This window comes from Phoenix dactylifera, chromosome 2 (genome assembly GCF_051530095.1).
Source record: "Phoenix dactylifera cultivar Ajwa chromosome 2, Ajwa_hap1_PhDact_Kaust_v1.1, whole genome shotgun sequence".
Lineage (NCBI taxonomy): Eukaryota > Viridiplantae > Streptophyta > Magnoliopsida > Arecales > Arecaceae > Phoenix > Phoenix dactylifera.
Genome location: NC_143191.1, coordinates 8,671,600 through 8,684,976, shown reverse-complemented (window position 1 = coordinate 8,684,976; position 13,377 = coordinate 8,671,600). Strand labels below are relative to the sequence as shown.

General features: G+C 37.5%; 1 protein-coding gene across 2 annotated transcripts; it reads right to left on the bottom strand.

Annotated features, from left to right (window-relative positions):
- Positions 1–1,944: 1,944 nt before the first annotated feature.
- LOC103710938 (uncharacterized) lies at positions 1,945–5,458 on the bottom strand. 2 transcript variants are annotated; one of them, XM_008796872.5, is made up of 4 exons: positions 4,206–5,458; positions 2,994–3,201; positions 2,438–2,567; positions 1,945–2,278 (listed from the first exon to the last, which is right to left on the bottom strand). In XM_008796872.5, the coding sequence occupies exons 1-4, from the start codon at positions 5,216–5,218 to the stop codon at positions 2,028–2,030; spliced, it is 1,602 nt and encodes a 533-aa protein (XP_008795094.4). In that variant the 5' UTR covers positions 5,219–5,458; the 3' UTR covers positions 1,945–2,027. The 2 variants fall into 2 exon arrangements, 1 of the variants encoding a protein (XP_008795094.4); XR_015975051.2 differs by having other exon boundaries at positions 2,052–2,278; positions 2,438–2,605; positions 4,206–5,452.
- Positions 5,459–13,377: the final 7,919 nt, after the last annotated feature.

Here is a 13,377-nt window from a genome sequence, read left to right as displayed (position 1 = left end):
GTCCAGATGGTAGGAAATTTTAAAAAAGAAATTTTAGACTTTTCCTTACTGGAAGAACTTATTGTATAATTGAGACCTTAAATTTTAGGGATTTTTTTTTTTATTCCAGATACTTTAGGCACTTTTTTTGATCCGAGGAATGCTTTAGCTAGGTAATTTAGTTGAGACATTAAACTATATAGCTAGTGAATTAGCCATAATAGCATTGTTGTGAATTAGCCGACTAGGAAGGATAACAATTATGTTGAGTCGCGAATCAACGGGAATTGAACAAAGGTGGATGCCTAGTAATCATGCCCAAATGTTCTTTCAATCATATTTTATGAAGTTTCATACTAGTTTTATGTTTTTTTTTCCTTCTAGCCTTAAAGCTATTAGAATTGTTTTTATAGTAGTAGCCCAAATGTTTATCTTTAAATACTGTAGGCTTTATGAGCATTCAAATCTTGCAACACCCTTGGAGAATTTAAAGAAAAAAAAAATAGCTCAGTATTTCTAAGGAACAAAGACTGGACCTCTATAAACCAAGTTTGTGTTCCGTATCTTTATAAATACAGAGGCAGACTAAGATCAAATGATGAAGATTCCGAGCCTATTTCAGCCTGGTGGCTTTCAACTCCTTAAATGGATGACCTCGGCCTTGGCATTAATACAGGCCTTTGATACTTCTAAGAGACCAATGTCAATGTGAACATGTGAATTAAAGACATCGCAACAGTATCTGTTTTAGTTGGATCTTTCTAAAGCAACAGTATATGTGGACTTTCAATCCCTCCCTTCGTTTGGTTACAGACTTTCCAATCCACTTTACTATGAGATAGCCCTGCTTTTTCTCCACTTTAGATGTGGCTTAGCCATTAAGCATGGACTCAGCCACCTTTGCCACTCCACTCAAATTCTACTGCCACAACTTTTTTCAAGAGGAATCTCCTACACTTATATCACATGGAGTTGTTTGGGTTTGGAATGAATCCCCCCATGAGGAAGCATGTTCATCTTTGTCATCGACAAGAGATAAACATTAGCCATTTGCCCACACATAGCTAAGATCCTCCACAGGAAACATCAGGAAACACACAAGTCAAAGAAAGTCTTTCTTAATCTTGAAACTAATCCTTGGTTTGCACATTTATTACTCTATCAACTATTTAGCAGGATTCTACTCAATGAGGGACTTAAACAAGAGAGAACTTCCACTTACTATCTTCATCAGGTTCCTCACTGAAAATGTCTACCATGATCTAAGGGTTTATTAGTAGACTAGCCTAACACAATTTTAATGGGTTTGACCTGCATGGCTTAATTTACAGTGCTTCAGAATTAGTCTATCTGGTCTGGCCTATTAATGATTTCGTACATGATCTGCCTAGAAATGTTGTCCTGATGTTACTACTTGGTCTGTTTAGAATTGCATGCAGAGGATGTCAGCTGAATTGAGCTCCCATGTTTATAATCTTGTTTATCGCATTGCATTTTCAATTTCTAAGTTCTAGATTAAGGTTCTTTTACACACATACATGGAAAGGATGGGGGGAGGTTGTCGTTTGGGTTCAAAGATTCAGTATTTATGCAGTCAAAATCTAATGATGAATGTTTAGGTACCATTTTCCTGGAAATGAAAAAAATGCTATGGTTAGAATTTATAGTTGTTTCGAATATTTTATTCAAATGTTTTTCATATATATTTTTTTAAAAAGTGATCTCCACAGGAAAATGCAGAGATCTTGTTCGCCACCCATAAGAAATGGGCATTTGATCTTGTGCATTCATCTGGTTAATCACCACAAGTAAAATTCATCACATTTCACTCTCAAATACTTCTCAACTACGAAGTAACCGTGGCAGCATCCTATTGTGAAGGAAAAAGATATAGTTCCCTGCCTTGGATTATACAATTCTAGCTTCAGGCCAGTATATCAAGCATCAGAGATATAGACAAGATCATAGCAAAATCATGAACAAAGAAAGGGAAAAAGAATTTCTCACAAACTATATAAGAAAAGAAGAAAGAGGAAAAAATAGTGCAGTCAAAAATTAGTTCCCCATATCCCTTTAGATGAGAACTTATCTATCTTGATAACTCTTTGTTTCGGGTGGCGACATCTGCTATCATTTTCCTTAATATTAGCTATCATGATGTCTACCTTTACAATGTGATGATCTGAAGTCCCTTTCGAAGAGAGAACTCCATAAGATCCAGGCACAAACTTATATGGTGAATTTGGTGAGGCTAGTATGTAATCAACCCTTGTCCCATACTTGCATGTCCCTTGCACATCTGCAATGGAGAACAGAAACAGTGTGAGGAGCAAGATAGTCTATCTGATCACAATTTCCACTGCTCTTTAAAAGTGGTGTCATTTAATTGAAGCATCTACTTTTCTTTTCTTCTACAACCTAAATCTTGCTAGAATTGTAGTTGAAGTAACTCCATTACCTTGCCCTTTTGCGACTACGACAACAGCTTCACATTCCCCTGCAAAGTTCTTGGCATCCAAGTAGTGTTTCTCCTTCAAGAATTTCATCACCTCAACTTTTGGTGTTGGTTTCCCAATCTCTTCATTATACTGCAATGAATATTTGAACTTGTGTGAAGCCTTGAAATCTGAAACTGACATCCAGTTACAAAAGAAGGCCAGGCCAACCCAGGACCACATGAAGGCTAAAGAAAGTTAAGGCCCTTTTGGTATTGCTTCCTTTTTCTGTTTTTGTTCTCAAAAACCCTAGAAGAAAACTGAAGTAGACCTGACAACATCTATGATAAAAACCCTTTTGTTTTTGAAATTGTTTGTAAAATCTTTAGAGCATTTGAAAGCGAAGATTTATCGCTTTCAAAAACGAGTAAAAGCAATGAATAGCAGAAATTCTGTGCAAATGCTGCCTTCGACATCAATCTGAACATGGTATTTTACTAATTTGTAAAGAAACAAAACACTAAGGCAGCAAAAATGACAAAGTGGCCCTTGGTTGTCAATCATAGTTGAGATATTTACCTTGACAATATCAGCCCATCTTTCAGCAGAATAGTCTGTTTCTTCAAGAGCATTCAATCCTCCGGCTAGTATATGCGGTCCATCACTGAATCTAAGTATGGAGTTCATTTGCTTCATTCTCCAATTTTCGTCGAGATGGTCGAGATGCGTGCAATGGAAGTTTACTTCTCCTGCGTTGGGGACCTCGATCGTGGCCTTCAACACATTTCTGTGGGCAAATTACAGCATTAAAGAGCATATGGTCAGTTAACAGATTCATGGAGCTAAAAATCTTCCAAACAAGGCAAATCGTATGCTCTAGATTGGGATTCCTCATCTGATCATAACTTAAGTCCAAAATTAGATAAAGCATTGCAGATGAATTATGATCAAGGAGTTGAGACACATGATTTACTTAAAAATTCAGAAGAGTTTGCAATAATACTCTGTTCAGTCTTTTAGCTAGGCCACTGAGACAAACTGCTCCAGGTACTCAGATGTCAAAGTAGAAAAAGGCATTTGAAATTAAGATATGTGGAAACCAAACAACTTCTAGAGACACTAATTTGTATTGTTTGCTTCATCTTTCCCATCTATGTGCTGTATTGCCAGAAATAAAAAAAAAAAAAAAGAGGAACCAAAGACTCCCCACCTTTAAATAAATTTTGACAAGCATCTACGACAAAGATTTGTTTCATTCTTATTAATTAATGAAAATAAAAGTTCTTTTGGCATGACAACCATGTTACAGAGCAGCTGCGATTAGCTTATGATTACCAAACCTAAGAAGAAGTTTCCTTTCTCTTTACAATATAGTTGCTTATATTAATCAAACTAAGCAATCTATTAACATGGGCACGGCTTTTCAATAAACAGTCTTCTTCCTTGGATTCCAAGGGAATGTCAAGTCACTGCTTTCCATTTCATTACTCTAATTCCCTTTCCATAGAGTAAGCAAATTATCATCAATAATGTAGAAAACCAACTCCTCTATGTCCCCATAGAAACCAGATGATTGAAGGATTCATCCCTCAAATCACCTTCATTTCTTCTTTTTTTTTTGTTGTTGTTAATAACTGTCATATGGATTTTATGATCATTCGGTTGCCAATTCAGAATCACACTTCCATTACTAATAATATGCATAAAAGGCATAAAAGATTTGAACTTCCAAACAATTATTTGCCAGAGATTCATATGAACAAACAGAAGAATTTTCATAGAAAAACTGACCTGAAGTCAGTGTCGTCAAAGATTTTCTGAACTCTCCAATGTTTTATAGGCCATTTCGAGAGGATCGCATTCCCATACTCCGGCGCCCAACTCTCAGCAAACACATAGTTCATCCCCAGCCCGGCCGCCAAGTCCGATAAGGGCTTCATCCCCTTCTCCTCCTCCGCCTTCACATTCTGCAGCCCAATTATATCAGCACCAACCTCTCTCAAGACATCCAAAACACTCCTACTGCCCCTGAAGCTCTCCCTCCCCCTCTCGCCCCTGAGGGGGGCTGAAAGGCTAAAGCTATAAGACACAGGAGCTTTCCCTTTCCAATCCGCTCTCGTACTGTCATAGCCTTCTTTAGTAGAATTCATCTGCTTGCTTCGCTTCGCCGAGATTTCATTGTCAGGGAGATTGATAGAAACTCTTAAATTAGACCTTGCAAAACTCTGCTGCTTTAATATGCTCTTTGGCCGATCATTTGCTGTTTTGCACCGGATGTCGAGCTCCACAGGGTCGACGTTCGAAGATCTTTGGACCTCCGGGACGGCAGGAGCCATCGAAAACATGGCAGCATTGAAGGTGGCGATCCGAACCGGCCTACCGGCTTCTTGCGCATTTGGCAGGCTGTGGACTCTTATCGAGGCCTCACCACCGGCGGCGGCGGCAGCTGATTCATCCTTCATCTTTGACCGGCCGAACCTCCGAATGACCACCCGGGACTTGGCCCGCCGTCGAGTGGGCCACCGGCGCTGCGGGCAAAGGTGGCGGAGCTTGAGCTTGACCGTTCTAAGCATCGAGGTGAAGTGGGAGCGGCAGTAGCGGAATGAAGGTGTTTTTAGTTGGGAGAAGGAGAAGAGATTTGCTATGGTTTTCCCAAAACCATAGCTCTTGCTTCTTCTTCCTCCTCCACAGAGGGATGACATGAGATGAGACGAGATGAAAGAGAGAGAGAGAGAGAGAGAGAGAGAGAGGGCTTCGTTTTGCTTTAGATTGGGTTTAGTTAGGGAGCAGGCCAAAGCATTCATCTTCTAGTTTTGTTTGGAAAATGGTAGGAGGACACGTGGCGGTGAGATGAGAGGTAGAGAGAAATAAATCTATTAAATCTCCTTCCTCAACTGCCCCGAGAAGGTTAGGGTCCCTCATTGGCTTTTGGCCGGCAGGGTGATGCTATTGAGCCTATTTTAAGGGGATAAACAACTGGCTTCTTCAACGACTCCATGACCTCGAACCATGAATACCATGCAAGTAGGCTTCTTATTCCGATATAGTTTCTTCCATCTTGTTGACGCTCAACTATATATAAAGACATATACAGCTCACTCATTCATATAACTACAGATTAAAGTATTGATGCAAGGAGTGCTACACTACGAAGAAATTATATCCTGCATCATATGGCGGTGCATCATACCAATCATGCATCTCAGTTTGAGCTCATGCACCCTGCGCACCTCATGCACAGCTGATATGGTACGTATGATGCAGGATATAATTTTTCGACAACACGGAGCCTATCTGAAATGAAGGCTCAATTCTCTAGAATGGATAAGGCATGGATATATAGTATTCAATTTTGAGCCTGAAGATAACTGAATAGATGAATAGGAGCAAGAGATACTGTATGGAAGCTGTGGAATATTGTTAAGGCTGCGTATGGTCCTCACCTCAGAGAAGAACATTAGAAGCCAACCGTAAACAATAATTCTGACTAGGTCCTTGTAGCCTAAAGGTGGCACTCCTCCCGGTGGAATAAGGACGGGAAACTCAAAGCATGTATATAATGTGACATAATGTAGAGAGCTAGAATATAATGCTAATGATTTGGTTTAGGAGGCACGGATTAGCATAATTTAATCTCAGATGGTATCAATTAACACAAATTAAAACATTCCTGTCTCTGGTTAGCTGTTATGTGTACGTTTATATGCGATTCGAGCGCGGTATTAGTTTTGGTGTCATGAATTTTGAACATAATTTGGTATTATTCGGACTTCAGATGGCTAGATTATGTAATACTACCAACTAGTCATGTACAATGCATGTTAAAAAAAATTAAAAGTTTTAAGAAGACCGAAGGATAAGAGAAACAAAATATTTAGATTAGAAATATATATATATATATATCAATGTTAAAGAGTTTGGTTCATGAGGGATATGGATAAGAGATGAGTAGAGTCAATTTAAATTAAGAAATTGTATAGATGACAGACCGGTGCAGCGCATGGGTTATATATCTAATCTCTTAACCATATTTTTTTTTTATATTTGTGCTCAGAGGAACTAGGGATGCCTTCATCCACAAAATTTGATATTCTTATCTTATTTGATAATATAGTATAAATTTAATAGTTCACTGGTTCTTATAGCGTATTATTGTACTAAAAAACCATAACCAACATGTCCAATCTCACCAATTTGGGTTGACCTTGAAAAAGACAAGAACCGTAGAGCCATTAAGCAAGAAATAGCAATAAGATGTCCCATAATTGAACCCTATGGGCAAAATTTTCATCATCATCAATGTCCCAACTCCTATTGGTGCACTGCATTGCAAATGTAATGGCCTCTGATTTCAATCACAGGGGGACAAATTAAATGAGTGACAATGAGGGGTGTCCTAAATCCAAAGAATGTCCCAATTTAATATCCCTTAATCCTACTCTTGATAAAGAAATGTTATCTCATCTACAAGGACTTGACTCTACTGATGAACTTCCTTAGGAGTTAAGTTCACCACAATATGATGAGGTATGCACTTGAATAGGACAACATTGCTGACTTGCACCATAGTATAATCCATCTGAAGCTATTTTATGTGTACACCAACAAGTAGATAGTAGACATCTACATCCACCATAACTTACTTCTCTGAATTATTATTTGAGCTCCAATTTGTAAATAAGATAATATCCACACAAATGAAGTTGTTTTTGGCTCACTTATGTGCAGGCACTATCTTTGCAACAGCCTTGTGGAATAACCATAGTTATTACTAGATATCACCATAGTCAACCACCCATAAAAGCGTTATTGTTAGGACTTATTTGGTTTGCAGGAAGAGGAGAGGGAAAAGCATGATCAACGGGGAAATGGAGAAATATCTTATATTTGCTCGAAATTTTTAGAAAAGAGAGATAGAAAAGTAGATTTTTATAAAAAAAAATAATATAGAATATAATAAAATTTAATTTTCTTCGGTTAGGAATTAGAGTAATTGTCCTCCAAAAATACCGTTAAGATTGTATATAGAATGAGATAAGTTCTTTTTTTTATTAAAGATATATCAGATATTTTATATAATTTTTTAGAAAAATAAATATCCAATCAAACATTAAAAAAAAAAGAAAATAGTTGTGTAAGCATCACAAAAGGCAACATGACTTACCTAATATTTGTTTTGATTGGGAGGTCATCTATGAGGTTGAAACTGGGCCCAAGCCAGCGTCAAAGGTGGACGAATGTGGGGGTGGTTATTTTAATGATGCCATGCTGGTGTAGGCTCTGAGTCGTACCAAACTTTTAATAAAAATTGATGCGATTGTTATCATAAACTAATAATTCTGGGAAAGAAGACAGCAGGTATAGGCCAAATGGACTCTAGGATGTTGATGACAGGAAAAGGAACATGCCAAAGAGATGGGCCTGTTGGGATCTCACCATGTGCAACCCTTAATTTTCTGTGTTTCTTTCTTCCTTCTTCCTACCCTACTGAATTATCTTGGAAATAAACTCTTTAAGCACCAGGAATATGGGATAAATAATTAGCTAATACGGGGTTAGTATATCGTATATGTAAGGATCCGTATGAGTGTGTGTTTAGTCCTACATCGGTTATTCGCTTGATAGATTTGGGTACTTATAAAGAATCAAGAAATCCAAATAATATCTTCCGACTAGCCATTTTGGGTGAGGTCCTAGATGTTACAAATGGTATCAAAGTAGACCCAGCCCATAACCTATGTGGACTAGGGAACACTACAGCACATTCCATTAAGGCTGACTATAGGCCGATCGTAGTGCTTGTGAATAGATTTGAACCCTTAGCCTGGCAAGGACGTCAGGACTTAAACGGGAGAAGTATGTGAGAATCCGTGTGAGCGTGTGTTTAGTCCCACATCGGTTATTCGCTGGGTAGATTTTGGGTACTTATACAGGGTCAAAGAACCCAAATAATATCTTTCGACTAGCCATTTTGGGTGAGGTCCTGGGTGTTACAATATCCATGCTTGATGATTAGATATTAAGTGATAAGGACCACATCAAGGATTAGCTCAGGAATATAGGGACCGATGTCGGATCAAACACCGATGGATCCCGATCATATGGGGTCTACATGCTCATAATAGTAAAGAACAATCAATGGATTGGAACAAGTGAATTAGTGAGCTTGGTACCTACCAAAGGTAGTTGCACTCTCAAATGTATGGCTTGGCTTGGGCAAGTTCACATCAAAATGATGCTCATGATACCATTAGCTGAGAGGTTATTACCTAAGACCAGAGTAAAACACACGCAGCACCCTTCATTCCAATTTTCTTACTGAACTCCAGGATAGGAACAATTTTGCATCGAAAAAGTAATATTTTCATCTGTTCTGTTCTATTATCTGGTTCATATAATTAATCAATAAAGGAGACATTGTAATGTAGCTTTCAGCATTAAAACAACATAGCAGTATAACCTCCATGATCTATCAGGATAAGTAGTGGTTTCGAAACTTACTGATCCAAACGACAGACTTGGCTAAATTGGATTGGATTGATCAAAAACATGTACATAAATTTGAGTGGACTGGTGTGGCCAAAATATATTCAATTTTCTGGCCAAATAATTCAAAGTCTTGGTAGCTCAGTGAATCACCCCAAGTCACTAGAATGATAGGTTGATCCCATCTCAATATTTGGGTTCATACTTTATATCACAAAATCACATCTCAAATAGATCTATTCACAAAGAGCTGAGCCTGCGGGCTTATGACGGGGTTTGCCCAATGGTCGGCACAATTTACTTAGGCCTAGGCTTGGCCTGGCCCATCCTTTAAGCCTACCTTCCAGGTTCAAGCCCAAATATTTACTAGGGCTTCTGGCTGAGCCTTAGGCTTCATGACCGTTTTTAATTTTTAAACATACTAAAAACTCATTAAAATACTTAAAAAAAAAAGCTAAGTATGTGTCATGCTCTCAATCAGAGATCGCAAGCTTAGAGTCGCAGCAACTGCCACATACTTATAGTGAACTCTCTCGACAAGCATGCAAGATATCTCAACATGATATCATATAAAAGTAGCAGAATAAATTCAAATAAGCAATGCTTAAACTTCAATTTAAATAAGTAGAACCAATTTAATGTCTCACCGAAATAAAAGATCTTAAATCAAACTCTAATCAAATCTTGATCTAAATTAAAGATGTCAAATTTGACTTCTAGTCACTCTTCTGATCATAACCCTATGCCATCTTAGTTCTCAGAATCTATAAAAATAGTAAAATATATAATAATAAGCTAGACAACCAATAATCAATGAATATTTTAACCAAATTAATCTGGGGTCAAAGGACTCACGGTCGGCCAACAGGCGGCCAACGATGCCAAAACTCACTAATAAATCATAGAATCCACGACATTCTGATGGTCGTATTTCCGACTATGGCTTCTAGCCACTGCGAGCAAGTGAAGGAATACCTCGGTGATGAGCGCCAACAGCAAAAAATTGCGGAAATCAAGAAAAATAGGGGTTTGCCTACCGAAACAAGGAAAGCAGGGCGTCGCCCTTTTCTGCCAAAAATTCCACGATCTTCGGCTGGAATCAAGGCTCTAAGGAGTTCGGAAGAAAAGGAAGAAGAGTAGATCGAAGGTGGTTGGGTCTTTACCTAGTTTTCGGCAGTGTTTAGCCATGGCAATGGCATGATCGATGCTCGAGGTTCGAAGAGAAAATCAAAGATAACTTCGATGGGGAGCTCTGATAGAGGCTGGAATCTCCAATAGGATGACAGAGGAATCGAAAAAAGGTCTCTAAATAAGCTCGATTGTGATAGAAATCTTGCCTGGAGTCGAATTCCATCTGATGATCATGAAGACGAAGAAGACTCCCATCGGGAGTCCTCTTCCCTTCTCGCACATGCATAGCAGGTGCGTCAATTTTTTTTTCTTGGGCCAAATACTCTGGGCCAGGCAAATGGATCAGGCCAAGATATTGGGTGTCATAGTATGAACGATTAAATATTGCTGAAAACCTAAAACATATCTATTATATCATTTAGTTCACATATCGATAATAATTGTCAATTGTTAAAAATAGATCAAACAAAAATAAATAATGAAAGGAAAATAAACAAGGGGGGCTTCGGTGGGTCTTTAATCTTTAAGACCAAGCTCTGCCCATTTATTAGACGAGACTATTTTCTAGGCCCAGTCCGGTCCACTGGGCCTAAAACAAAAATAAAACGTAAGAGCCAAATTCTCCAAGAGCCTGCTTTGGGCCTTTAAGAATCAAGAGGAGCGTGAGGCAGTCACTTTTTAGAATGACAAGATATAGTCCAGGTTCTTTTACCTTCAAAAAAAAAATAAAATCAATACCTATGGTTCCTACTTCACATGTAGTCCTTTGCATTGGTCCTATGCATGAAAACCTAGACTATTGAAACAATGTTATGCAAGTTTCCAACTGTGTAAAATAAAGCTTTTTATACTATAATTATAATGAAAGGACTAATCTATGGTTACTGCTTCACATGTAGTCCTTTTATACTATAAACATTATTAAAATACCTTGTTCTAAAATTGAAGCACGGTAATAGTTAGAGATTGTGTTACTAATCTATATCTTAGTATAAATGAAGTTAATTTTATGTTCAAGTGTTCGTTATCATTAGGGGATGGTTTATAAATAGTCATTTTTTGATTAAATAGTGAAGGGTCAATGATTCTAATATTTTTTCACTTTTTTTGGCATAACTTATTCAAGTTTCTAAGTTGACTTGCAATAATAAAATATTTGGAGCTATCAATTTGATAACGTGTTCGAAGATTTTGAACCATAGGGTAATAAATATTGTTATATTTTGTTTTCTTCACAAATAACAACATCTAGTAAATTATTAACAAGTTGAAATATTTGGAGTGGAGTGGTTTTAAGTTTACATGCCATCCTTTGCAAAAGTCACCTATGCATGCATTGTATTTTACCATTATTGTTGTTAGACACGCACCACCTAATATTTGATGCAGAACGTACATAACTACTGTGGAGTTGCATGGTTTTTATCACACAAGAAATGACTCTCATTTGCGCACTTGCATAATGTAAAACATAATATTGAAAATTTATAGATTATTTTCCCATTTTCTATAATTCTTTTTGATTTTTTCAATGGTTTTCTCTTTTTATTTGTAGCGTGGGCAAACATTTGTTTTGGGGTTGAAAGGTTTAAATGTTATGGTCTTCTGCTCGTGTTTCCTCTCATTGTTATTTATGAAATAGATAAAAGTGTAATTATGCGGATTATAGGCCTCCCTAATGACCATTAAGATTCCAATAGTCGACTGCACTTTTCCATATCTAAATCTCCCGCATAGAGACCTTTGTATGATGAGTTGGACGAATCATATGGTGACGATGCGTAATTGTAACAACCCAGGACATATCCAAAAAGGCTAATCGGAAGGTTTTTATGACCTCCTTAGTCCTATATAAGTACCCAAGATCTTTTTGGTAAATAACTGATGTGGAACTAAATACATGCTTGCACGAGTCCTGATATATTTCTCCTGTTCAAGCCCTGACATCCTTGCCAAGCTAAAAGTTCAAATTCATTCAAATCTAATCACAAGCAATACAACTGACTCGCACGGATCCTCACAATAATTATCATACTTAATAATCTTAAATCTTAGAGATAATAGATATCATGACAATTAGTTTGATAGCTTCATCTCATTTAGTTGTCTGCAATTACAATCTGCTTGCAAATAAACCGGCAATGGAGCTGCTAGCCAACATTTCAAGTTGTTGATGTTTAACTAATTTAGTCGAAACAGAAAACATAGTCGTGTCACATGTGGAACCCAGTGATGAGTTTGGAGCATGACAAATTATATTTTGGTTTGTCCAGGATGTAATTATAGGTCAAGGTTTGAGATACAACAAAAATGACCTCAAGCATTAATAAGAATAATATTGAGGCTTTTGAAGGATGATTGTGATGTAATTAACAAAATAGTGCGTGAGATGCAAATTAATCTGCACTTGCTCTTTAAAAGATAGCCTGAAATTTGATTTGCATTGGAACAACAAGATGAAATTGCAAGGATTGATGCTGCTAATCCACTGGTTGTTTCGTAATCTGTATGGATCTGCTTGCAAGTGACTTCGAGGTTTCTTTGGCTATTTGCAAGCGCTTGGATGCATACTTACAGTGACTGAGAAAAAAAAATAAATCAATTGAACAGGAGGAAAGAGGTTCTGCTTGATATCTCTGCTTTCACATAACTTTGGAACTAAAATGTAGAAAGCGAAGAGAAGTGGCAATATTTTTCGATATAATTTTGGAACAAAATAGAAAGAAAAGAGTTCAGAAAGTTTGTCAACATCAGGATTCAGAACCTGCATGGGCGAAGCCCAGAACATTTTAAATCTGTCTCCTTAATCACTCCGACGTATCGAGGAATTTAACTTCTTGGAAGCTAACTCATCCTATTAGTGGATGCTACAAGGTCAGTGTATGTGATTTGATTAATGCATTCCTCATTTATGAAGATAAAGGAATCCAATAGCGCTTCTGAAATTGAGATACAGAAGTGGTGTTGTTCAAGTTCTGCAAAAAGCTCTGAAGGACTTTTTCTGAATGAGGGGCCTTGTGTTCAAGGAAGACTGCTAAAGCCCACTTGGAATCTTTGAGAAGGTGTCTTCGCTCATTGGTGCCACTAGTTAATGACTGCCTTGCTCTAATCTTTTTGATAAGAACTGTCTTTGTTCTGCTCAAGTTCCTTTATGTTATTCTTTTTCTTTTCTTTCTTCCTCTTTGTTTCCTTTTCCATGTACACTACTATGCATTTTAATAAAGTTCTAAGGTGGGAGGAATCCTTCGTAATTCTCAAAAAAGAAAAAGAAAAGGGCGATTATTAATGCAATCCCCCAAGGAGTCAGCGTGAGCTGGCCAGGATTTGTCATTGTCGATAAGATATG